This window comes from Cynara cardunculus (assembly GCF_001531365.2).
Source record: "Cynara cardunculus var. scolymus isolate 2C chromosome LG 10, CcrdV1, whole genome shotgun sequence".
Taxonomy (NCBI): domain Eukaryota; kingdom Viridiplantae; phylum Streptophyta; class Magnoliopsida; order Asterales; family Asteraceae; genus Cynara; species Cynara cardunculus.
The window spans coordinates 28,514,216-28,540,419 of NC_037537.1; the positions used below are offsets into that span (position 1 = coordinate 28,514,216).

General features: G+C 36.4%; 5 protein-coding genes, 1 long non-coding RNA gene and 1 pseudogene across 6 annotated transcripts in view; 4 read left to right on the forward strand and 3 right to left on the reverse strand.

Moving 5' to 3' along the window:
* The window catches only part of LOC112519774 (pentatricopeptide repeat-containing protein At4g21065-like), a 4,507-nt gene extending 1,537 nt beyond the window's left edge, over positions 1-2,970 (reverse strand). The window contains exon 1 of the mRNA XM_025128030.1: positions 1,133-2,970. Within this exon, the coding sequence (XP_024983798.1) occupies positions 1,192-2,970 (1,779 nt within the window). The 3' untranslated portion in view covers positions 1,133-1,191. The remainder of the gene's footprint in view (positions 1-1,132) is intronic.
* LOC112520217 lies at positions 6-866 on the forward strand (annotated as a pseudogene).
* Positions 2,971-3,400: 430 nt separating the features above from the next.
* LOC112520218 lies at positions 3,401-6,905 on the forward strand. The gene is made up of 3 exons (XM_025128516.1): positions 3,401-5,580; positions 5,689-5,880; positions 6,395-6,905. The coding sequence occupies exons 1-3, from the start codon at positions 3,401-3,403 to the stop codon at positions 6,903-6,905; spliced, it is 2,883 nt and encodes a 960-aa protein (XP_024984284.1).
* A 1,391-nt stretch (positions 6,906-8,296) lies between these two features.
* Positions 8,297-10,534, forward strand: LOC112520391 (putative pentatricopeptide repeat-containing protein At3g49142). The gene has a single exon (XM_025128771.1). It carries the CDS (start codon positions 8,297-8,299, stop codon positions 10,238-10,240), a length of 1,944 nt encoding a protein of 647 aa, XP_024984539.1. The 3' UTR covers positions 10,241-10,534.
* A 3,917-nt stretch (positions 10,535-14,451) lies between these two features.
* Positions 14,452-15,317, forward strand: LOC112520481 (EG45-like domain containing protein). Its single transcript, XM_025128910.1, has 3 exons — positions 14,452-14,676; positions 14,754-15,033; positions 15,117-15,317. The coding sequence occupies exons 1-3, from the start codon at positions 14,550-14,552 to the stop codon at positions 15,121-15,123; spliced, it is 414 nt and encodes a 137-aa protein (XP_024984678.1). The 5' UTR covers positions 14,452-14,549; the 3' UTR covers positions 15,124-15,317.
* A 269-nt stretch (positions 15,318-15,586) lies between these two features.
* LOC112519874 (cellulose synthase A catalytic subunit 1 [UDP-forming]) lies at positions 15,587-23,480 on the reverse strand. Its single transcript, XM_025128187.1, has 14 exons — positions 23,090-23,480; positions 21,936-22,131; positions 21,653-21,834; positions 20,953-21,073; positions 20,684-20,876; positions 20,185-20,451; positions 19,379-19,724; positions 19,166-19,303; positions 18,753-18,878; positions 18,444-18,656; positions 17,662-17,926; positions 17,368-17,564; positions 16,508-16,858; positions 15,587-16,257 (listed from the first exon to the last, which is right to left on the reverse strand). Exons 1-14 carry the CDS (start codon positions 23,168-23,170, stop codon positions 15,670-15,672), a joined length of 3,264 nt encoding a protein of 1,087 aa, XP_024983955.1. The 5' UTR covers positions 23,171-23,480; the 3' UTR covers positions 15,587-15,669.
* Positions 23,481-24,495: 1,015 nt separating this feature from the next.
* LOC112519875 lies at positions 24,496-25,516 on the reverse strand. The gene is made up of 3 exons (XR_003069958.1): positions 25,130-25,516; positions 24,797-24,910; positions 24,496-24,667 (listed from the first exon to the last, which is right to left on the reverse strand). It is a non-coding gene; the product is annotated as an uncharacterized LOC112519875 (long non-coding RNA).
* Between the last annotated feature and the right edge of the window lie 688 nt (positions 25,517-26,204).

The window sequence follows — 26,204 nt, forward strand, 5'->3', positions numbered from 1 at the left end:
GTCTTTCCAAGACTTTAGATCAAGGAGCTTCGGATCTGTTCAATAAGTGGCAGTATAAAGGGCACAAATTAAGTGAAGATTTGTTCATTAGAGTTCTAATACATCCTACTTCAGATGGGGCAGGAAACAGAACAATTCAAATTATATTCAACTCGATGTTTCTTGGAAGCATTGACCAACTCATGGAAACGGTAGCAGATAGCTTCCCGGAACTGGGTTTACAGGAAACAGACTGTAATGAGATGAGTTGGATTGAATCAATACTCTATTTTTCAATCTATCTAACAGGATCAAGCATCGACGTCCTTAGAGATAGGATACCCCAGCCCAGAAGCTACTTCAATGGTAAATCAGATTATGTGAAAGAACCTATCCCTGAAGAAACATTGGAAGAAATATGGAAATGTTGTTTGGAGGAAGACAATCCGATTCTTATAATGGAACCACACGGTTGAAGAATGGACGAGATAGAGGAAACGACAACTCCATACCCACATAGAAAAGGGTATTTGTATAACATACAATACTTTGAGAAGTGGGATAACGGAACCGTTGAAGCATCAGAAAAGCATATAAATTGGATGCGAAGGATCTATAAGAATATGACACCATATGCGTCCAAGAATCCAAGGGCAGCTTATGTGAATTACAGGGATTTGGATATAGGTACAAATGGTGATATAGATAACACAAGCTACTTAGGAGCCACGAAATGGGGAAGCAGCTATTTTAATGACAATTTCAAGAGGTTGGCAACGGTGAAGGGTGCAGTTGATCCAGATAATTTCTTCTATTTTGAGCAGAGCATCCCACCTTTAATTTCCATTGAAGGGAACAGTGACATTGGTTCTTACCAAAGCTTGTAATCATCCTGGCATCTAATATCATGGATCTTATGGAAACCAAATTCTAGTTGTTTTTGTTGTTGCTTTCATCAACAAACTCATCCCTGAAATGAAGGATATTTCGAGATTATTGTTTACACATATCTGTTTCTGTGTTCTGTTGATTTGCATAAATAAATCCTTTGGCCCCAAATGAAATGCTTGAAAATAAATATATACAGTAAGGCATATATGCACCGGAATCATTCTAATATTTTTATGCATTTGGTAAAGTTTTCGAAATGTACCTTTTCAGATTTCTCCTTCTCCAGCTGCTGGTTTGTACCTTGCTGAATTACATCAACTTTCACCAGAAGTCTTTGCATGAGCATACCCCATCTTTGAAGTGATGAAATCTGTTTCTATCCCTTACTAATATCTCTCGACTATAGATTTTGGAGATGAACTTTGTTGCAGAATGACAATCACCACAAACCCGTAAGTTTTTCACAATCCTGATGGGAGTCCCAGGTGGTGTCTTTAAAAGGGCAAAGGCAATGGCAAGTTTTTCACTATGTCTATTCAGAGCATCTTCCTTGTCCTCTTGACCAATATCAAGTAACACTTCTGATGTAGTAGGAACGTATCCGGCCATCTTAATCTTTCTTCCCATCTCATCAATCATCTCATGGATCTCTTTGTATAGATCATGCGTTCTATCACCTGCAACAAATTCGTAGATTTTGTTGTCGAGTTCAATCATGGTACTCCCTGGGATCTTTCTCATCCCCTTCTCGCCCATCACCTCTCTAATCGTGTTTTTCTTTTCCCAATGGGACATTTTCCCATAAATGTTGGAAAGTAAGACGTAATTAGATTCATGCAACGGCTCATTTTCAATCAACTGTTTTGTGATGCTTTCGCCAAGATTAAGCTCACCATGGAGTCGACAAGCAGCGGTTAATGTCCTCCAGATTATTGGATTTGGCTCAATGGGCATTTTCTTGACAAACTCTAGTGCCTCTTTCACATGTCCAGCCCTGCTGAATAGATCAACCATGCAACCATAATGCTCAATCTTAGGTGTTATATGAAATTCTTGAGTCATGGAATCAAAGTATCTGCGACCTTCATCGACTAACCCTGAATGACTGCAAGCCGAAAGTAATCCAATAAACGTAACATCATCTGGTGCCACCCCATCATCTTTCATCTTCTCAAACAACGAAGCAGCCTCCAAACCACGGCCGTGCATTGCCATACCAACAATCACAGAAGTCCAAGAAACAATGGTTTTCCCATCCAAACTTCTAAACAACCTCAAAGCCTTATCCACATCCCCACATTTTGCAAACATATCAATGAGGGCATTACAAAGCTCCATGCTTTTTGGAATTTTTTCTCTTTCGATGTAATTTTCGACCCACTTCCCAAGCTCTAAAGCACCTAAATCACTACAAGCAGACAGTACCGAAACCATAGTAATCTCATCTGGTTTAACCCTAGCAATCTGCATGTCTCTAAACAACTCAACAGCACTAGTTGACATTCCGATCCTAGCATACCCACCAATCATTGCACTCCAAGATACAGAATCCCACTTAGGCATTTCATCAAACACAACACGTGCATTCTCGATCGCACCACAACAACAATACATGTGAACCATGGTATTCAACACATGTATATCATTCTCAAACCCAAACTTCACAACACTACCATGAAACGACTCCCCTAAACGCAGCCTCCCAACACCAGCACAGGCCTTAAGGACAAATGGGTATGTGAATTTATTAGGCATAACATCATTCCAAGCCATGGTTTTGTAAACATCAACAGCAGTAATCCTGGACTGATTGGTTTGCGCGTAAGCTCTGATGACGGTGTTGTAAAGAAAAGTGTCATAGAGATGGGTTTTGGCATCCGGGGCGAATAAGATGAATGAAGCGTAGTCAATGGCATTGAGATCGGATGATGTCGAAGTGAACTTTGTGAGTACCAGTGGGTTGTCATGGAGACCCAATTTGAGAATTTGTGCGTGAATTTGGTTGAGATTAAGGAGGGTAGTGCAGGTTTGGAGGAGGGATAAGCATTGCTGTTCTGCTGCTCTTTTGTTGACAACGATTTTGGAGGGTGAGAAATGCATTTATTAGTTTAACCAGTAAAAATGGTTGAAATCATGGTCATCAATATAGACCTGAAGGAAGAATAACAACTTCCATAAAAATAAATAAATGAGACATCACTAAAATAAAATATCATCTAATACACATATTAGTAGTTTTATAATTGGTTTTGTAAATGCAATAATTATATTGAATTTAAAAAAATAATAATTTAAATGGAGGCGAGTTTCGTATTATAAATCATAAACTTTAGGGGTGTGAAATGAAAATATATTTCCTGGCTTTTGAAATTCTACCGCCATTTCTACGTTCCCGCCCAATGCTGTCTTGGTCATTCTTTTTCCACCTTCGGTACGGCGGAAGTTAGCATGTTGGATCTTCGACAGGCATCTGCCTTCTTTAAAAAATACCCCCAAATCTGTGAAACTGTGAAAAGCTTGAACTAAATCAATGGCGGACGCCATTGATTTCTCAAAAACACAGCGGATAGTTCTCCTCATTGACCTCAACCCATTACTCCAATCCCAAAACCCTAACCCTAATTACATAACCTCCATTCTTGCTACATCGAAGATTCTTTTAGCTTTCCCTTCTCTTTCATCTTCTCTTTTCTCCTTCAAACTCTTCTTCTCTTCTCTATCCCCTCTCCGTTCCGCATCTACACTCTACCGTCTGCTCCCCAATCATCTTTCCACTTCCCTCTCCTTCAATTCTCCTTCCGAAACCCTAGATTCTATCTCACAGACCCTTAATTCCATCTCTTTTACCCAATTGACGTATTCATCTTCAAATGCTTCACACACAGTCAGCTCTTTGCTTCAGCTAGCTCACGATTATGACTGGGAGTCGGAAATTGAGAATGTTTCAGGTAAACCTCAACATGATCTTATGTGTATTCGCTCGAATTTGATTATTTTGTTGTCTCCGGTTTGTAGATCGTTGAAATCTTTAGCTGAATTTATGTGTGTTGATGTAAATGATGATTGTCTGAGGGATTTAGATGCTTGTGGTGCTAGATTTCGTGATTGTTTTACTGCTGTTAATGATGCTTTTAGTGGTAAGGATATTCATTTATGTTGGGTTGACATTCATAGCCATGAAGAAAAAGTTGAAAGCAATGAATCTGAACAGCAGTTTGCTCTTGTTGGGAATGAGATTAGGAAATTTGGTTGGGGATTTTGTTCGACGGATTTAATTGTTCTAGGTTCTGCCCTTCTTTCTTTTGGGTTGATATATCCAAATATTGTTGTCTCATCTAAGTTGCTATATTCTCAAAGATTAGACAAGAGGATTCGTGGGCAATTGAACCTTCAAATTTCAGATGTCCATGGTAAGCCTTTGGAGTGTAAATGCTGTGATCTTGAATTGCTGCATCTGAAGGTGTCATCTAAGTCTAGATCCGGTGACATTATTAGAACCTGGGAAGTTGGGAGCTCAAATGCTCAAGCTGTCAATCTTGTGAATACATTTTTGGGTAATCTAAATGATGGAGTTATGAAGTTACATGTCACAGCTGTTCGGAGGTACACCAAGTGTGATAATTTTGAAGAATTTTCATCAGATCAATTCCTAGTTCGATCAACAGAATCTGGCAAAAAGGAGAAGGATGGTTCAGACAATTTGTTTGCTGATAGGGTTCTTGAACTACTTGCTGGTGAAAATTCCAAGTTATTTCACAAGCATATGGTTCCAACTTGGCAGATTTTTCTTGGTTTTCTATACAGGGAGGGTTACTGGGCTTTGTTATCTTTATCAAATGGCAATGGGGATTCTTACATGGGCATTCTCAAGCCGTTCACAGTTCATTCAGCTGTCCTCTCGCTCTTAGATAATAACCATTTGCTCGTTCAAGATGCTGGTGGAGCAAATCTTTCCATGATAGAGAATGTATTTTCTCAAGGTGAGAGTGATTCTCAAAAGGGTACTTCCCCCTCGGGAAAATCTGTTCATGTAGATGATGGAAAGAGAAGAAAGGTAAAAAAGCATACCTTTCGGGACCTCACATGGAGCTCATTCTGCAAGGGGGCATATGAGTCTTTGGATTTGGACTTGGCAGAGGTTTACTTTGCCAATGGCTTTAAAAAGTCGAAGAAGTTGAAGTTTCTGAAATGCTGGATGAAGGAAGTGAAAAACAAGGGCTTACTTTACAATAGCATACCAGATGGATCAAGCCAAGCGGCTCCAGATTCAAATAAGCAAAAAGAGACGAATGTAAATGAAAATTTGGCTGCAAGCTACCAAGAATGCGATAAACCTCTGTCAATGCATATTTCTTCTGATCAGTCAAGAATGCAGGAGGATGCCACTTCTTTATCAAGTTCAGAAACATCAGAATCATTTTTCAGTAACCTGCCTACGAAAATTCACCAGGGGCTTGAATCTGATGGAGTGGACTTGAAGATCTTGGCAGGGAAACTTGTAGACTCCTCCATTTATTGGTTACATCAAAAGCATGATGGCACGGAAAATCATGACGAATCTTGTACGATTCGAGTTTCTGAAGTCATAAAGTTATTACTACGTGAGCCGAAAGATTTGAAGCAACACAAGGATAGTAACTCATCACTCCAATCACTGAATCATGGTTCTAGTTCAGAATATCTAGTCCGAGAGTATCCTTTTCTTGTTTTGTTTGTTTTGCTCTAGTTCCCTCCTCCAGTTTCCACTCAAAGTTCCCATTATTTAACTTAAATACGATCGCTTTATTTACTCTGATCTTTTTCTTAATAAGCTAAAAGATATGAGTTACAAATTTTGCTCCGGATGGAGATACTTCAGTCGGAACTTGCAGCGAGCATCCAGAGTTCTATGAAGGTGAAACTTGTGAAACAGATATGCTCCCTTTTGGAGATCATTCAGTACCTTGTGGAAGGAGGCTTTCATGGTGATACGAGTCTTTATGATTATGTTGAGAGAACTATAAAATTGAGGTACCTATATCTATATGTTAATCTGCACAATTTTTATATCTAGTTTTGCTTCATTTAGTACTTCATATCATGGGTGTTATTTCTGTGATGCGAGTAGAAATAAAGATAAACCCACAAAAGGAAATGGCACAAAGAAATGGCATTTTACTTCTGTTCTTGCTTGCAGTGGGTTAGATATGCCTACATAAGTTGCCACCAAATGATGTGATTGAACCAATAGTCTCAAACCTGCAACTTCAACTTATATCCATGGGTGTCTTGAATTATATGCATGAAGAATGCATTAATAAAGAAGAAAAAAAACAGCACCACAAGAGCACATGACAGAATGACTGTTATCTTCAACTGTTAACTAAACAAAAATTTACTGAATTATTACAAACTTTGTGGGTTGGTTTCAACATGAATCTGGCCAATATCAACATGAAGAGCCTTTGTTGATAAGCTTAATAATGTGAATATTATCTTTATTACAGTTAAGATTTAGTTGAAACATAAAAGACTCAATTTTCAGGTATTCGCATAAGCTTGGAGATGTGGTGGACAAAATCTATGATCAAATGGACTTATTGCCATTTGGTGAAGAAAATGAAGCGCAGGCTCAAATGCTCAACAGCGAGGACAGCAATCAATCTTGGAGAGAAAAACCCGATATGGGTGCAAGTAAGATGATCCAAGATTCATCCTCTGCAGAAGATGAATTTGAAAACATCAACAAGAGTGAGGAAGAACACACGAAAGAGGATCATGCCCAAAAGTTGAATGAGGCTCGCGAGAGGAGAGAAAGGGCGAGAAGGTTTGTATCTTTCACAAGCCGAATGCCAGATTTGCAGAGGGTCTGGGCTCCAAAGCATTCAAAGATCAAACCCCCGTCTTTTGTTAAAGAACCGAAAAGGAAGAAGCATCGGAGGGTTAGTTATAGTGTGGTGTGTGAGACTCCATTGACAGTTAAAGGTGAAGGGAGTAAGGGTTGTAGTTCTGTTTCTAAGGCATTATTCCAAGATGATGATGATGATGACAGGTAAAGAAATAGAGGTGGAAGGATTACTGATCAAGCCTAACAAAGAGATATGAGACACATAGAAGAGAACAAGTAGAGTTGTGTTTCTTTGTACAAGTGTGGAATTACTGCATAAAATTAGTTTCAATTGTGTAACATGGCAAAGGTCAACCACAAACATATGTATCCATCCTTTCATATAATATTATTATGACATTAGCCATTTTTTTTAATATATTAGTTTTTATTGTTTGATGGGATTGAACTAGATTGACGAGAGAGAATTAGGCAAGTGAAATAATAACGAAAGGTTTTAAGGTTTTAATTTGACATAGACAGTTCAGTAATTTACCTGTCTTATCTTATTTTTCTAATTTATGTTCCATCTATTTAGTCGTATCACATTTTTCTAATTTATGTTCCATCTATTTATTCTTGTCAAATCTCAATCTAATTTTCGACCTTGAAAGTAAAGCAAGTTTTTGTTATCTCTTATATGACTACCAAACACATCCCAATTGAACTAATGTTTTCTGTCCCTGTGGTTTATTAAAGACTTTGACTTTTGTTCCTATGATTTCAAAATTATAGTTTTTATCTCTATAATTTACAATTTATTATTGTTTTAGTCTCTGAAACTAATCTTACAGTCTTACCTTTAAGGCCATGTTTTTAGGCTCCTGCAATTTTTTTACCACTTTCTTTCAATTATACCCTAGATATGAGGGATGAAAACAACGGGTTGTAAACCATAAGAATGGAAACGACAATAAGTTGTAAATCATAAGAATAAAAATAACAATGTATTGTAAACTATAGAGAGAAAAAAAAATTGTAATTTTATAAGAACGAAAATAACAATTTTCAACAAACCATAGGGACTAAAAACGTAATTTTTACTCCGAACTAAAGGAAATAATTTTTTTATTTGTGTTTTTAAAAGGTGAGGAAAAGAAAAGAAAGGACATGATTTTTCATATTTTCTTGAAAAGGTGAGAAAAAAAAAGAAATATATCATTTTTAACGATATACCTTTTATAAATATATCTTTTAGAATGGATTATTGGATAGTTTTATAGTTTTAATATATTTTTTAAATATTTAATATCTTTCTTTCCATGGGAAGAAGAAGAAAGTTTTGGTAGAAAACTCGATCAAAGCAAGCACCTTGAAAGTTTTGGTAGAAATCACTAAAAAGAAAAAAAAAATTATTATCGGTATCAAATTAAAATAAGCTAATAAATATTTTAAATAACTAATCCCAAATATCCCTCTAGATAGTTTTTAATTTTCCTCACTTTTTTTCCCGACAACACATCGTAAATATGGGAGAAAGGTTCCGAAATGCAAGTTTTCCGATTGTTTCATAGAGAAAGGAATGTAAACTCAAATTTATTCAAATCTCGATTAACGATCATGTTGATCACAGAAGACTTTTGTGTCAAAATCTTGGATAAGTGCCCAGATATCAAACAATTGAAAAGGATACACTGTAGGTTAATTATCGATGGAAATCTCCTCTCGGCTTCGCATATTGCTCTGAAACTAATGAAAGCTTATTCTGAGTGTCGCCAAATCGCTGTCACCCGCCAACTGTTTGATGAATTTCCTCAAAAAGATGTTGTCTTTTTCAATGTCATGATTAGAAGCTACGTAAACAATGTATTCTACGATAGAGCACTTCATATGTACAGAAATATGTTCAAGTTCAACATTAACCCTGATCATTTCACAGTTCCTCAAGTTTTAAAAGCATGTTCCGGGTCTGAGAATTTATGGGTCGGATTACAAACCCATGTTGCTGTTTTTAAGAAGGGTCTGCATTCAAATCTTTATGTAGGGAATGGATTGATTACAATGTATGGGAAATGTAATAGGTTACTGGAAGGTCGCAAGGTGTTTGATGAAATGCCTAGTAGAGATGCTGTCTCATGGAATGCTATGGTTGCTGCATACGCTCAAAATGGGATTTTCGATCTTGCTCTGGAGGTTTGTAGGACAATGATAAAATCCTCTAGCTTAAAACCGAATGCAGGCACGATGGCTAGCCTTTCTCCTGCTGTAACAAGTTCAACATCTCCTAACAACGTTATGTTTATGAAGGAAATGTTCATGAACCATGCTCGAGAGAGTTTAGTTTCTTGGAATGTGATGATGGCTGTGTATGTTCACAATTCGTTGCCCACAGATGCAGTTGATCTTTATTTGCAAATGGAGACCTATGGAATTTCCCCAGATTCCGTTACAGTTGCTAGTGTTCTACCTGCTTGTGGGGATCTTTCAGCTTTATTGCTAGGGAGAAAGATTCATGAATATGTACAAAGGAAGAGGCTTCTTCCTAATCTAATACTAGAGAATGCCTTGATTGATATGTATGCCAAATGTGGATCTTTAAATGAGGCAAGAAAGGTGTTCGATAAAATGGGGACCCGAGATATTGTGTCATGGACTTCTATGGTCTCTGCTTATGGCATGACCGGAGACGGTCAAACTGCTATACGGGTGTTTTCAGAAATGCAGGACTCAGGTCTGATCCCTGATTCCATTTCCTTTGTTCCGGTCCTATCAGCCTGCAGCCATGCTGGATTGTTAAATCAGGGGAAACAATTCTTCAAATTGATGACGGAGGAATATAAAATTGTTCCGAGGCTTGAACACTTGGCTTGTATGGTTGATTTACTAGGGCGGTCTGGGAGAATCGATGAAGCTTATGACTTTATTAGGAGGATGAAAACGAACCCAAATGATAGAATTTGGGGGGCTTTGTTGAGTGCTTGTAAGGTTCACTCTAACATGGATATTGGGCTTATTGCAGCAGATCATCTCTTACAATTGGTCCCTGAGCAAGCTGGGTATTACGTATTGTTGTCGAATATATATGCAAAAGCCGGTAGATGGAAAGATGTGACGAATATTCGTTCAATTATGAAAGCCAGAGGGGTCAAGAAGGTCCCAGGTGTTAGTAATGTTGAGCTTAATAATCAAGTTCACTCCTTTCTTGCTGGTGATCAATCCCATCCACAATCTAAAGAGATTTATCAAGAATTAGATGTAATTGTGGGGAAAATGAGAGAGTTGGGGTATGTAGCCGAGACGGATTCTGCACTTCATGATATAGAGGAGGAAGATAAAGGAAACCATCTTGCAGTTCATAGTGAGAAGCTGGCTATTGTGTTTGTGATTATAAACACGAAACCTTTTACGCTTATTAGAATCACCAAGAATCTGCGTGTTTGTGAGGATTGTCATATAGCTGCTAAGCTCATCTCCATAATCGTTGAACGCGAAATCATACTTCGGGATACAAATCGCTTTCATCATTTCAAGAATGGCATTTGCTCGTGTGGTGACTATTGGTGAGATGGTAAGTGAAAGATTGTGGGGGGTGTTAGCCATCCATCAAATACTTTCCTTTTTTTGTGCACTTTTTGCTCAAACTTCTCGAGGATTTCCCACAAGCAATTAAGTTAGCTAGATGGCACAAGCCACTAGATTTTAAAGCTAAATGGAGAAGAATGATGCTTGATTCAAGAACTGGGTTCTGCAGGACCTGCATCTTTCATGAGTCTTGAAGTGTCTATAAAACAATGTCATGTCTGAAAAGGCTCGAAAAACCTGTTGGAGTTCCATGTCGGCTAGACTTGATAATGTGTGTGTATATATATGTTGGAACCTCCTCCTGTACAAAAGGGACTTTTAAAGTGTAATCCAACAGAGTTTCATATATTCTTACATGGTATCAGAGCCAACTCTACCACCTAAAGACTCAACACTCTTGAACAATCTATTCCCGTCTAGGGTTCTTAGTTTCATATATTCTCAAATGGTACCAGAACCAAGTCTACCATTCCAAAGACTCAACACTCTTGAACAATCTGTGGCTATCTAGGGTTCTTTTGGAGAGTAATCCAACATGGTTTCATATATTCTCAGATGGTATCAAAGACAAGATCTATCATTCTAAAGACTCGACATTCTGGGACAATTTATGCCTGTTTGGGTTTTTTTTGGAGAATAATATAACAGGATTTGCAAAGGAGGTGTACACCAACTTCACAAAAAGCATACTTTTATTTATCTTCTTTTTGGTGCCAAGATTTATCACTTTAGTTATTAAAAAGATACTTTTAGCTGATTTAATGAACAAAAAGCATAGATCATGTATGAGTATTTAAAAACATATAAATGATATTGATATAAAACTTTATTGGAAAGAAGATATCATATTTATTTTGAAACAATAACATTAAACAAAATGTAGGATCACCACGAATAACCACTTTTTAAAGACTTCAATATCATCCTTCCACCAACTTCAAGCTGATCACATTTTATTAAAATACTGTATGAAAACTCATGTCGTTGTTGTTTTTTTTTTTTTTTACCAAAGGGACTTTGGTCTAGCGGTATCGTAGCCCTTGGCCTTCTAGGAGGTCAGGGGTTAAAACCTCACCATAGGTGAGAAGGGTGTGTGAGTTTATTTGTTGCATTTGCCGTATATAAATATTATATACTTCAAAAAAAAAAAAAAAAACTCTTGTTTTTTGGTCTTAGGAGATCTATATGTGATTTTAATATTACATTAGTTGTTTATTAGTTTAGTTAAAGATATAGTGGTCGGTTTAAATAAGAAAACTAAATAATATGAGAAGGTAAGAAGGAAGGTTTATATGTGAATAACTGGAAATTCGAAAAAAATCTATTTAAATATGCATATGTAAACTGATGTTACAGATTATTCATATGAGTTCACATATGCATCTCAAATGGAGTAGCAGGAATATGTCTTCATCTCTTGGGTTGATTGTTCAAACGATGTAAAAACACAGTAGCTTGTTATATACTGTGCGAAACGTGTATTACTTAGGTTGTTGTGAGGGGGAGGCAGTTTTACCCCTAAATTTTGTTTCGCTTTTAGATCATGATGCCTATAATTGAATAGAACTTCAATTTTTACCAAAAAAGGTATGAAATCTTAAAATGCATAGTGTCAGTTTATACCTCATGTTTTATAATTTTACTATAAATGTACTCGTGCAATGCAACGAGATACATATTCATTTTAATGTTTCGTTTTATTTTGTCTCAATTGAGAAAGATGATGTTTTTACTTTTAAATAAAAATAAATTTGAAGATATCATAAAAATTTGAAAAAGTATATTGATATTAATATCAAATTAAATTTTTAAAAGTTCTTGTTTTTTTTTACAATTTCTTTAATTCTATTTTTATTACAATTTAATTTAGATTTAATAGTGAAGTAATTTATTTTAGATTAACAATATAATTTTTATAAAGATATTGATTCTATTAGAACTCAATGATTATCCTAATTATATTTTAGATTTTTTATATTTTAAAATGAGATGTTTATCCTCTATTTGATTATGTTTATCCGCAGTTAGTTACACGAATTCAAACATGAAGTTTTAATAAGTTGTACTTATATATGCATAATTTACTTGTAATCTTGAATTTAAGTAATATGCATCAATATACAGTACTTCATGAATAAAAAATAGTTTTTAAGAGTTTTTGTCAAATGTTTTATAATACAGTATAGATAAACTGATTGGTTATTGAAAGCTAAAACCCTTTATTTGAATCCTATTTGTATCCTTATAACACTTTAACATGGAAAAACAAATAAAATTATCCATTAAACATATACTTGAAAATCAATTTTGAATTGTTTTTCCATAAAAATATGAATATTTAATTTAGGGTTGTTTGTAGTTTGGACATGACTCTTCTTTAATTCATTGAACTACAAATGATGGTTCGGAAAATTTTCAAATCACGCGAGTCAACAAGTAAACTTGAGATAGAGTCTTATTGATGAATTTAAACTGTAATTTTGACTAATTTGTAATGGGAGAATCAACAATTACATATTCAACCCAATGAAGGTAATAATACCTTTTTAAGGAAACGTGTTCAAATATAAGTTCTCCTTTCCTTTTAGAACCATTGGCTTAGTGGTGGTTATGGGCAGCCACTTTGGTGGGTTGGTTGGTTGGTTTGGCCGACGTATACGCCAACGGATCGAGATATGCTACATTCAATTGTTTGGTTTACCAAATTTAAGGCAATGGACTAAATAATACGGTGATATTATTTAGAAATGTATTTTTTTTTTCATTATGAATCATGAAACAGTGACATGTGTCATCGTATACTTGTATGTAGGTTTGTTACTGTGTCTTTAATAAAATGGACAAAAGATCACGTTTTTTTATAAATAAAATGTATGTGTTTTTCAAACTGACACTAGTTTAAGGAAGGGGCGTGCAAGTGGTTTAAAAAGCCGTCAAAATAAGCTATTGTCAAAGTTGACTAATTTTCGTATTGAGATTTAAGACATGTTTAAAATAAAAACTTTTAAGTATTTTGAAAATAAATTATACATAGAGAGATGGTTTAAATAAAAACAACATTTAAATAAAAGAATATTCCCACCACTTTGACCGCGAGAGGTCACAAGTCCAGTTGTCTCCACACCCTTGCATTGACTGTATTCTGTAAAACACATGTGATTTCAAATTTTCAATGTAAAATCAAAGAAAAACTCCAAAAAATCCAACAAACATTTTCATTTTGAATAGTTCAGTCTCTAAACTAATATTTTGAATGAAAAAATCATTAAACTTTCTCATTTTAAATAATTAAGTCTTTGAATTATTATTTTTAGATGAAAAACCATTAAACTTTCTCATTTTGAATGATTAACTCCCCGGATTATTTTTCTGACCGAAAAAACCATTAAATTTTCACATTTCAATGATAAAGATCCTGAATTTTTTAAAATAAATAAATAAACCATTGAACTTTACTAATCGGTTAATGTAGCTTTTTTTGGATTACAATGATACATGTAACCGATTTTTAAAAGTGCGATGCTTTATTTATTAAAAATATATTCAAAAACTTAATCAATCAAAATAAAAAAATTTAATGGTTTTTTCATTCAAAATAATAGTTCAGAGATTTGATCATTTAAAATAAGAAGATTTATGATTTTTTTTATTCAAACAAATAGTTTAGAGATTAAACTATTCAAAATGAAAAAATTTATCTAAAATCAGATATAATTTTACTAATTTTGTATTCTTGTGTTGACGGTTATCGTTTAAACCTTGATATGATAAACTAATTAGTGGTAGATATCAAGAACTTTATACTTTAATGGTTCAAACCTATAGAGAAGAGGTTTCATGCAAAGGTGGATGAAATACCATTTTTATCCTTTATCCACTTTGATCTTCATTTCTTATTCTAATTTACAAAATCCTATTAAAACACATGTGGCATTATCTCTCTATATATACATATATTGTTGAGTTCACACGAGACCAGACTGTTTTTATGAGACACAATTTTTACACTTGAAACTTTACAGTAAAATATTGTAAAGGTAAAGAAAACATGAACCTTCACAACAAAAACACTATGAAGGTTACCTTCATAACGTTTTGCTGTGAAATTTCAAGTATAAAAAAATTGTCTCACGTGTCTCACGAAAACAGTCTTGTCGATCTCAAATCTATATATGTATATATATATATATAGAGAGAGAGAGAGAGATGTGGAGATGGAGAGGGTATAAATTAACATCATGGGGTGCATCTTAACGCAATATCGTTGAAAGAGATAGAGTGTAGTGTAGAAATGGGAATGGGAATGGGAATGGGAATGGTTGTGACTGTGTGCTTATTTCTTATGTTAGGCTTCAATAACATCAAGTATGGCTTGGCTGATATTGGCACTGCCTCATCCTATCAACCTCCTTATACACGTAAGTTCATACTTCAATTTATGCATTTTTATATATACACCAAATTATAATGTTTTTTTTTGTATTCGAATACGTAGCTACGAAGTGCAATGGCAACCGAGCAGATCAATTTCCGTCTGGAAACTTATTCGCATCAGTAAGTGAAGGACTGTGGGATAACGGGGCAGCATGCGGTAGGCGTTACAGATTGAAATGTCTTAGCGGAAATAATAAACCGTGCATTGGTGGCACCATTGATGTTAAGGTGATCGATTTTTGCTCCAAAAGACCCTGCCCTTCGACTATTGTCTTATCGAGCGACGCCTTCTCCGCCATCTCCAAATCTCAAAAGGGAAAAATAAACATTGAATATGTCCAGTAAGTAAAATTATATATTTCTTCGTTAGATCTGTTATTTCATTTATTTAACTATCTTCTACTTGTTCGTATTTTTGTTACAGGATTTGACATGAGGATCCATGTTGTATTTGGGGTTTTGACGGTTAGAAAAGCGTCGCTTATGAAATTTGCTCGGGTTTATTATAGCATATCAACAAGATAGCAAACAACTGCTGTAACACAATCTATAGAATAATAAATTGTAGAACAAATCATGTATTCTTATCATATTTATATATAATAAAGAAACGCTAGAAATTAAATTAACCCAACCAATACACGGTTAACCTGATGTACAGGTTAACCCAACTGGTCGGTTGACCTGAACTGACTTATTTGGTTACATTTTTCGATCACCGTGATCGGGCCATCAAGAACCGGTCAAAAGCCCAACTGGTTACTTTATTCGGTCCGTTAAGAGCCCAATTGGTTTCATTTGCCCATGCCTACTATTTTAAATCCACTCGAAGACGATTGAGACCCGAGTCTCAAACAAAATCTTAGTTCGGTTTAAGATTTCATTCCCTTCACGAGAGATAAAGACGATAAATCGAATAACTAGATCATATCCATTACATAATATCAAACTCGGAAAACTTTTTCACATTTATATACTTAACAATCGATCCCACATTGACCTCTAATGGCATCAAGCTTGTCGTCTGTCGTAAAGGGGTCGATGCGGACCCACAAAAGGGAGAAAATCGAAGCAAGCAAAATCGACCACACGATGACGATAGTCGGGGTTCGGTTTTGGCGACCCAACAAACCTTTGAGAAACGGGTATAAATGAACAATGACCCAAATAGCAAAAAACAGTTTCCCGAATAAGGGTCCCCACGACTGGTAGCCGCTGTTGATTGCCGACGAAACACCAGAGACAATGCCGACTAAGTTTACGATGAGAACGGTGGTGGGCGGGATGAGGAGGGCAGTCCATTTGAAAATGTAGAGTTCGGCAAAGTCGCCATCTTCGTCGTTGGCCTTCGATGTGACGGTGAAATTGGTGTCAATTCCGGCGAGGACTTTGAGAAGACCTTGGAAGACGGCGAAGAGATGAGCCGAAGTGCCACCGATGACCCAAAACTGTTCGTTTCTCCACCAGTCTTCGATGCTTACGCCACTCCACCGGAGCTCCAAGATTCCGGTGGCAAAAATGGAGATAAAGAGAAGAATAAACCACATACTAGCAAAGTTGCTTATCTGCAAGAAATCACACAGGAAGAATTAACGAATATAAATAAATTTGGACTTTTGAGGTCAAAATTCTGCAACTTTTAAATTATAAATACGACATAATTAGTCCATCAAATTCAGACCATCAATTTTTTAAACACAGTGCGTGTTATGCACTTAAATCCACCCTTTAATTTTTATGTTGAGCGTCAAAAAATTCGTCAATCTTGAAGTTTAAAATACGTATGTTTGACCTTAAAAGTCAAAATTGACATACCTCGGGAATGATGAATTTTCCGGTGAGAAGGCAGACAGCCGGAAGTACACAGTAAGCAAGCAGCGGGATGGAAGTGAGAGGATAGACGATGGTATTTATGTATGCAAGCCTTTCCAAGAGTTTCAATTTACCATTATACCCATACCAAATGGGGCAATGCCTGCTCAATAAGATCTCGATTGAACCTAAAGCCCACCGGAGAACTTGGTTCAGACGATCGGAAAGATTGATCGGAGCAGAACCCTTGAACGCCGGACGTGGAGGCATGCAGTATATCGAGATCCATCCCCTTGTGTGCATCTTGAATCCCGTCAAAATGTCTTCTGTCACCGACCCATAAATCCATCCAATCTGATTGGAAAGAAACAAGAAGAACAAGATTATTGCAAAGTAGAACAAGTTTCCAAATTGATATCAGACGCTAGAGGGTAAATTAGTCATTTTGACCACGTTTAGAATGGTCAAAACAGTCATTTTGATGTATAAGACCATAAAAGGGAAGTGAAAACATTTTGACAGCAGATTTGTAGGCATAAAAATTAGAGAAATCAAAAGAAATAGTCGGTCCACAAATAGGGTTTTATTTTTTAGCCATTTTCTGACCCAATTTCACTTTTTAACCAATCTTTACGTAGAACGCTTACGCATATGCGTAAGGATTGATTTTCGGTAATAAGAAGATAAAAAGAGAGTGGAATTCTTAAGTAGAAAGTGGAATCCTTACACAAAACCATTACACATATGCATAAGGATTCTTTTTTTATTTATGTTCTTTTTTTCGAAAACCAAAAATTGCACACATGTGTAAGCCTTCTACGTAAGGATGCAAAATAGAAGCTGCAACAAGAGTGTGAAATTACCTCTTTGCCCCACTCGGTTTTGTCCTCGTAACCGCAGCTAATCACGTGTATCGCCTCCTTCAGAAGGGTAGCAGGATTCGTGGTGGGCGGAATGCCGCCCATCTCCATAAACGTTGCAGCAACGAACACTGGAGATTGACCAAACCGCTTCTCTAAGCTCTTTTGAGACATAAGTAACGATCTATCCTCATCGTATCCTTCAAAACAAAACAAAGAATTCAGGGATTAGGGTTCAGGGTTTAGTCAACATCAATCGGACTCGCAAAATTAAAACATCGAATGTAAAGGTCAGACCTTCAATGCCATCTTCGATATCTTCCATATTGAAAATGGGAGTCGTTGATTCCGTTCTTTTCATTGCTCTTTTTTTATCGATATACTTCTTGTTGCTGTTTCTTTCCTTCTTTCGTGAACCACAACAGCTCTTCACAATGATGTTTGGCTCCAAATCGGCCTCCGTTAAAACAGGATCATACCCGTAAAGAGCTTGTCGGTTGAAACAACAACCCGTTCCCACGTAAACCGGTCCCTGAATGCCATCCAGCCCTTTCAAGTTGATCTGTACAAACGAATTAAAATGATGTGAAAAAGACAATACAAGTCCTAGAGGGAGGTTCGGGAGAAAACCCCAAAAAATGAAAAACTGAGGAAAACCCAGGTAACTATTCATTTGGACGGTATGTACGTATGTATACAAGTAATTGAAGCTGTTTTTTGGTTCTTATGCATGTGTGCATGTTATGCACATGTGCATACCAGACAAATTGCTTACAAATCACTTTTATGCACATGTGCATACTGTCCACATGAGTGGTTGTTCGTCAGTTTCCCCTGAACCTGACCCATAAGTCCTAAATCTGAAAATTGTAACGCGCCATAGCCCAATGCAACAAGCTGACTCAATTACCTCGAAATCAACTTAAAACCATGGTGGAAGTGATAGGTAGCTCACAACTTTGAGATTATACGGAGTTCAAAAATCTAATTTTCTATCCATTCTGAGACGGATTGTTACAAAAGTTATGGAACTAGAGTGTTTTAGTGTAGTAAATGATTAAGAATGGCAGGGAACGTACATCGAAGAAGACAATATTGCGATTGGCATATCGATCATGCAAATCAATGCCATCGAATCTTTGCGGGAATTGAACATAACATGTCTTCTTCCCGTAAGCAGGATCCATCATGAAACACATGGCTTCTTTAAGAGCTTTGCTGTTATTGAAGTAGTGATCACAATCGACATTCAGAAGATACGCACCATTCGTCAACACAGCCGAAACCCTAATCTATAACACCAAAAAGGGTTGCATTGATAAACAATCGAGCACAAAACAGTTGCGATTAGGACTGAGATTAAAAGCAGTTTTCCAAAGGTTACGTACCAAAGCATTCATTGCACCAGCTTTCTTGTGATGCTGGAAGCCTGGACGTTTCTCACGAGAAACATAAACGAGACGAGGTAGCTCGTTGCCATCGGTGTCAAGACCTCCACTGTGTCCCAAAAACACCTATCCAATGGAACACAATCATCATAAATAAGGGAGCGTTACAGGGTAAGACAGAATGAGACAGTAGACACACCAGAACAGTTGTTTAGTGTTCGGTAAAACAAAACTGGATTGGACAGAACATATAAAATGACCAATTTACCCTTAGTGAGTTGCTTATATATTTTATCTATTTTGACTCCTTTATTAAATTATAATAAAAAAAATATTTTTTATAACAAAATATATCATTAGAATAAAACGATTGTTTTTTAAACAAATTTTACAGTTATTCGATAACTAAATACCTGTATCATTCCCGGATGATCTCGGGGATTATTTCCGGGCCAAGGAGTTCCATCTTGCATTGTCCAACCTTCTTCCGGCATCTTTTGGGCTTTGGCTACAAGCGCATTGATCCGCACTTTAAATTCTTCATATTCTCTCTGTTCATACATATTTTTAAGCATAGTTTTTGGACGAAGTAGTAATTTAGTAAAGCAAAGCAACACGAAACTCACCTTCATTGCTCTTCGTTCTTTGACGAAAGAAGGTTGAATCTTGTCCTTCAGGTAATCTATCTTCTGAGCAAAGTAGAACTCGGGGGCTCTAGGCTCGATGGAATGCTTCTTGCAGAATGGGACCCACTTCCTCGCAAACTCTGCTGTCTCGGAAAGGGACTCAAATGTGAGCATCGCAGAACCGTCATCAGATACATAGCACGAGACTTTGTCGACAGGATACTCGACAGCAAGAATTGATAACACGGTGTTTGCAGTCACGAGGGGAGGCTCTTTTAAAGGATCCACCGTACTCACAAAGACATCTATAGGTGCCAACTGCGAAGGCTCTCCCTCCCTATCGAACCTGCAAATGGTCTAGTTTCCGTTATAGATTCTTCTTCAAATATCACGAAAACAGCTGTTATATCTTAGAGCCGATCATTTGCAGGCTTGGGCCGAGCCTAACCTATTTTTCTTGTCCAATGGGCCTAATATGACAAACCCAAGCCCATTTTAACGGGCTTGAAAACTTGCCCATCGGCCATACTCGTCCTATAAACGGGCCTAAAAATCTTTTTATTTTTTAAGAAAACAAAACTTATATAAAATAACAACATTACAATTTTTCCAACCAACTTAAAATCAGATAACAATGTACATAATTTAGAAAAAGAAAAATGTTTCGCAGCCGACCCGCCAGTGAACAGGTCTACTATATCTTACCCTCCCCTAACCCCACCTCCGGGTGGGATATACAGAAAATTGAAAAGTTCCCCTTCTTAGAAATTTTCAGGACAAATTATACAAAATTTATATCAGATTACCTCAATGCAAGCCTATCAAGGTAGGTCTCACGTTCAACAGGTGCCCATTTCGGAAATTGATCCAGAAGCCAAGATAATGCAAACCAAACCTCACAAATGACAGATACGAGCCACAACGGATAAGCATCTTTAACCGGATGAGTGCAACGGTATTGCAAGAAAAAGCCCAAGATAATCAGCCGCAAGATAATCACAACACGATAGGGAGTTAGATGAGAAGATGAAATAGGCACCACACGGCTCATTGATTGCCGAGGATCATCAACCCTGTGACAGAAAGATAGTGCATAAATTCCTCAACGGATTGTTTGAAACCCGACCTTTAACTTCCTTAAAGATTGTAAAGTTGTCTCCTTTTTTGGGACTAAATGGAGTCATATATGAATAGATGCTTACAGTTGCAACTTTTTTGGGACTAAATGAATTCATATATGAATAGATGCTTAAAGTTGTCTCCTTTTTTGGGACTAAATGAATTCATATATGAATAGATGCTTACAGTTGCAGTTCTTCTCCATTTGATCCTGTGCCTTCAATCTCACCGCCTCTTCCTTCACCACTGTATCTGTTTGCCATTTGCATTATATTTTTGTCCTGTTTTATCTTCCACCCTTCTACCCTTTCCTTCCAGTCGACGTTACCAAGCCCATAAGAATTCAAGTCCTTTGATGGGTCCACAATTCTTACAGGAACTGTGAAAAGGACACTGTTACTATAATTACCACAAAAAATGCACAAAATTCTGGTTAATAGTAGGTAAAAAGGCACCTGGTTGCCTAGGATCAATATATGGAAGTGAGTGGACGTGCTTGTCACCAGGGCCTAACGGACCAGATGTACTTCTTATGGACAAAGTGTCGGGTGTGGCACTTGGAATTTCACCGGATACCTGAAAATAGCACCATGGATGTAAGCCTACGTACTTAACAGAGAAACAACATGGAATATAGATATCTTTGATAAACCTTCGAGTAACCACAAAACATTAGGTCCTATAAGGGTCCGATTGTTAGCAGTTTCATGAGCTTAATGAGACTCACAGCTTATTCAGTCAGTTATGCATGACAGTTTGGTAGTGGCTTAATGATATAGAGATTATAGAGTGGCTTATTTGGGCTTTATACAGAAAGCCAAGCTTTTTCCAAAACCGCAAGTCCCAATTAAAAAACAAGCACCTTCCATTTATGAGACCCCCTCCCAAACAAAAATCTTCTACAGATTAATCCACACGGACAACTTTATCCATACAGGACCTAATAGAAAACCAATCAAACACCCCAAAGTTTAATTTTGTTCAATGTTTCATTTTGTGGGTCCGATAGGTCGCCGGTTCAAGTCTCTTCATGGCCACTAGGGATTTCCCTGGTTGTTATATCTGGGGTCTCATGGGATTAGTTGAGATGCATGCAAGCTCACCCAGACACCCACAATTAACAAAAAAGAAATATCTACATAAATCATTCCTTACTTGTTGCCCGCTAGTGAGTAGGGGAACTGGTTGTCGAGTTTCATGTCTAGAAGATGAAGAAAGATCGGTGTCTTCTCCTTGCCATCGGTGTCGTGTTTTTCCGTTCCCTTGAGCATAATTAAACTCGTTCTCCAAGTCATCGACATCATCCTCATCGTCATCACCATCAACACGAGGACTCCCTAAAACACTCATACTTCATTATTACAAAAACTAAAAACTAAATCATCTACTACATGTCTTCAAGAAACCCCTAATGAGTTCTTGATGAACATAAGCCAACCTTTGTGTCTCTTGTATCGAGTCTTGCACTGAGGGCACGCTTGATTTCCATCTCTCCTTTCATACTCGTAGCACGGCCTGCAAACGGGAAACGCACACTCGTTGCAAGCAACAAATACATCACCGCTTTCAGTGAGGCCAAGAGTATCACCACAAATCTGGCATATCTGCCCGTTCACATTCTTCAATGGCTTCGGCTGCATAGTCAATGCCATAATGAATAAGTACTTTACTGGAAATGACTGTAAAAGTCCAAGTTTATCAAATAAAACCAAACTCGTAAGAGTACATCAGATCTTCCAATAAGAAATATTTTTCTATCCAAGCTTATGCAAATGATCCAAATATTCTAGTTCAGTTTTGTCAACCGAAACTGTCAAGAACTCAAGATCAATTAAATTTGGTTTAATTCAAATTAACCGAAAAAAGCTTGATTCGTAAGCTGAAAATTTGTCAAATTAACCACCAGAAACTTGCCATTCCTATCATTAGATGTTATTAAGAAACACATTGCAGCTCCACATAAAATAACTAAGGGTCTGTTTGTTAACAATTTAATGAACTTAATGGGACTTGCAGCTTATTCAGTAAGCTATACATGAATGTTTGGTAGTGGGGCTTATTTTTAAGCTATTAGGGGGAGCCTTATGCTGAAGGCCTAGTTTTTCCCAAACGTGGCCCTCCCAATTAAAAAAACACATTCTTTCCATCTATGAAAAACCCTCCCAAACAAAACCTTTTCCAATACATACAGACAGATTAATTCATACAGACAGCTTTATACATTAAGGGCTTAATGAAAACCAACCAAACAGCCCTGAAATATCAAAGTCTGGGTCATCTTTTCACTTAATAATCAAGAATGGAGCTGAAAGTAGAAACTTTAATCACAAATACAATCAGGGGTTTAGATCTAAAATCCATAAATGCCAAAAACCCAATTAAAAGTTTAACAGCAATGTCAGACTAATAATTCAAAATCATAACCATCACTTGTTACTGAGCTGATTAGCCACAAAATCAAACACTGGGATTTAAACAAAATCAACACATTTGGATTAACCAAGAACCCTACTGTTAATTTCACTTCAGCACACTAATCATCCACAAAAAAATCAGTGAAAAGGTCATTTTCTAAAACTGAAGAAGACATACCCCTCCATCAGAATCATGTCTTATTCTGACCAACTCATTCCTCTTATGAGATCCAGCTACCAATCCTCCATTTGCCTCCATATCTTTCGATTAAAAGAAGAAACAGAGGATTGATTAAAAAACCCAAGATTGAAACTTTTTTCTTGATTTGATTAAGATTTTGAAGATCAATGAAGTTTCACGGGCATTGTCTTGAACTGCAAATGGCCCATTCTTGATCTTTCTTTCAGTGCTTGTCGTTTCACTTGATTTATATCACTGCCTTTTGGATCATTTTATTTTATTGATTTTTTAAGAGAGATTTGGTGATAATGACGATTAGCGGTGGAGGGTAAATGGGATCAGCTCGGTTTGGCAGCTTAGCGGCTGCCAGTCAGCTGCTCTACATTAGAGGTGGCTTATTATTCATTTAATTATTACATATATTATCAATTTTATATCAAGTTATTTGTCCTTTGTTTTAGATCATTTCAGCTTTCTTATAAAAAAATTTAGTAAAATGTAAAAAAAATATTAAAAAAAATTACATTCAACTCTAATAATTATTTTATTTTATTAATTTTAACATTAATTATATTAATAAAATATTTATTTTATTTAATAATAAAAATTCTCATATGCAGTTAATTTCAATACTTTTTATTAATATGAAAGAATTAAGATGTTATTTTTTCTCTCTTGTATAATTTTATAGATTTTCTCAAATTTAAAATTTTATATCTAATTTTTTATTTTAACATTCCATTTAACTTAGTTATTTAAGTAAAAAAAATATAAATTTTTGTATGTTGATATAGTTGGTCAAGATGCTTTTTATAACATTTAACAACAAAGTTGCCGAGCCGTGGAGCCAGAGAACACGGCTCAAGTGGGTTGTAGCTTACGCAGCTAACAAGATTTTAGCACGTTTGCAATAAGCTAAGACGACGACGTATGTTGATGATTACCAAAAGTCGACCGGTGATAGCCGGTTAATTTTCCCCGACAACAGAGGTGCTTGTCGGTGCATACCTCGTGCTTCTTTTAAATAAATGCACCTCATTTCCACGTAGTAACAAAAATAGCCACCTCGTAGTTTTTTTGTCACCAACTATTACAATAAATTATTTTACAATAAAATAACTTTTTGATTTTCTAAAATTTTAGTTTAAGATCTGTTGCTCATTTTAACTTGGAGGTATTTGGGATTGTTTATTTGAAACAACTTATGTTTTTTACAAAAGTCCTTATCATTTTATTATAAGTTAGAATAATTTAACTTTTTCAAAAACTCCTTATTACCAGTTTGGCACCCAAATAAACTATTTATCCAACTGGTATCACACCGAAATAAGTCAATACGTTGTTTTAATAGGCAATCTCAAACACCCCAATCCAATTAAAACCAAAAAACCACAAAAATCTTAGCACTCCATAATTCCATTCAATCTAAAGAAAGCAGTTGTGATTACATCCTCCATAATTTATCTTAGTAGATACAAAGTCCATTACCATTAAACCAAACCAAAGAAACTGGCATAGGATAGGGGCAAAATGGTCTAAGACACAACCTTCTCGCTCCTTAACTGATAGAAAGACCTGAAACATCGCATTCATACAAAAGACATGATGTAAATTAGACTCGCAAATACACACACATATATACACATGTAACGAGATGCAACGAGATTAGTTAGACAAATAAGAGATGCAAACATCAATCCTTACCATAAACCCGAGATGCAACGAGATTAGTTAGACTCGTTGCCAACCAACTCTCGTGATGAATTGCACTTGAAACACTTCACGCGGCTGCCATAGTTGTGTGCATTGCATTCACGCCTGTGTATATCAGTTCATGAGCAAGTTTTATTTCACAAATGCAAGTTAACCAAGACTAATAGGTTTTTAGGTATTTTCGTGTATGAAAGTGACATTCTTCTGTTAAGCAATGATATTTTCAAACCTGTCAAAAAAGATCATAGATTTTTTTATATAAAAAACCCTACAGAAGGTCATTTAGCCAAAGAACCCGCTAAGACTACGAGAATGGTTAAATACCTGCTGCAGAACCAGTCTCCAGGCTTCCACCCTCGCTGGCTGATTTTGCCACCCCTTCTACCATAGAAACCAAGACCCCTAGGGGGAACCAAGGATCTAAAATTTCCACCAAAAGATGGTACATTTTTTATCGCACCACATTTGAAACAGAACCGCCGGTTAGAGAAATTGTGAGCCTGACAGGTCGCTATACCGCAGAACCAGTCTCCAGGTCTGAAGTTAGGGACCCAAGGATCAGAAGCAGAGAAGGTCCAAACTTGGCCACCCAAACTGCCGCCAATGCCCTCAGGTCGTGTCTCCTGGCATCTTTGGCATGACTGCCTCCAGTAGAAGTTCAAGTGCTGGCATGACTTGCAATTCCAATCTCCTGGCTTGCTCATTTTTCTTCTACAAAAACTGAAATCATTAGTCTGTTTTTGACTTTTTTAAATATTAAATCAGTTTCTATTTATATAATCCATGAAAAATGCTTTCATTCAAGAAAATAAAATTTAATATGTTAAGTAATAATAGAAGAAAACAGTACCCAGACCCTACCTCTGCGTGGGGTATACCGTCTCTGTTTGGCTTAGTAATGGCTCATTTCTCCTTAAATGGAACAATAATCTAAAAGAGTCTTACGGCCTGTTTCGTTGGTTTTCCATCAAGTCCTGTATGGATGAATTGTCTGTGCGGATTAATCTATCTCTATAAATTGGGAACGTTTTTGTTTGGGAGGGTTTCTTATAGATGGAAGGAGCGTGTCTTTTTTTATTGGAGTGGAAGATTTTGAAGGGAAAAAAACTTGGCTTTCTGCATAAAGCTCGCCCTGAAAACTTACTGAATAAGCCATTTTTTATATCATTAAGCCACTACCAAACAGTCATGTATAGCTGACCGAATAAGCTGTGAGTCCCATTAAGCTGCTAACAAACAGGCCCTTATATCACTCCAAATTACTTCTACTAGCTATAAAGTTGGACCACAATTAGATCAACAATGAGCAATTCTAGTGTTTCTTGAACTGTCATACCTTAGAGGTCAATCATTATGGTCATATAGTACCACCACTTGCTTCTTCATAGAGGATTTATGA

What these genes read in the sequence shown, in the direction of transcription:
- LOC112520218 (XM_025128516.1), top strand. Translation starts at nt 3,401, where the DNA reads ATGGCGGACGCCATTGATTTCTCAAAAACACAGCGGATAGTTCTCCTC. An exon ending in GAGTATCCTTTTCTTGTTTT is followed by an intron (nt 5,581 to 5,688) that starts GTTTGTTTTGCT and finishes ATAAGCTAAAAG; the next exon opens with ATATGAGTTACAAATTTTGC. An exon ending in GAGAGAACTATAAAATTGAG is followed by an intron (nt 5,881 to 6,394) that starts GTACCTATATCT and finishes CTCAATTTTCAG; the next exon opens with GTATTCGCATAAGCTTGGAG.
- LOC112520391 (XM_025128771.1), top strand. Translation starts at nt 8,297, where the DNA reads ATGTTGATCACAGAAGACTTTTGTGTCAAAATCTTGGATAAGTGCCCA.
- LOC112520481 (XM_025128910.1), top strand. Translation starts at nt 14,550, where the DNA reads ATGGGAATGGGAATGGGAATGGGAATGGTTGTGACTGTGTGCTTATTT. An exon ending in CTATCAACCTCCTTATACAC is followed by an intron (nt 14,677 to 14,753) that starts GTAAGTTCATAC and finishes TCGAATACGTAG; the next exon opens with CTACGAAGTGCAATGGCAAC.
- LOC112519874 (XM_025128187.1), bottom strand. Translation starts at nt 23,170, where the DNA reads ATGGAGGCAAATGGAGGATTGGTAGCTGGATCTCATAAGAGGAATGAG. An exon ending in CTTGATAGGCTTGCATTGAG is followed by an intron (nt 19,725 to 20,184) that starts GTAATCTGATAT and finishes GACCATTTGCAG; the next exon opens with GTTCGATAGGGAGGGAGAGC. An exon ending in CTGGTGCAATGAATGCTTTG is followed by an intron (nt 18,657 to 18,752) that starts GTACGTAACCTT and finishes TTGGTGTTATAG; the next exon opens with ATTAGGGTTTCGGCTGTGTT.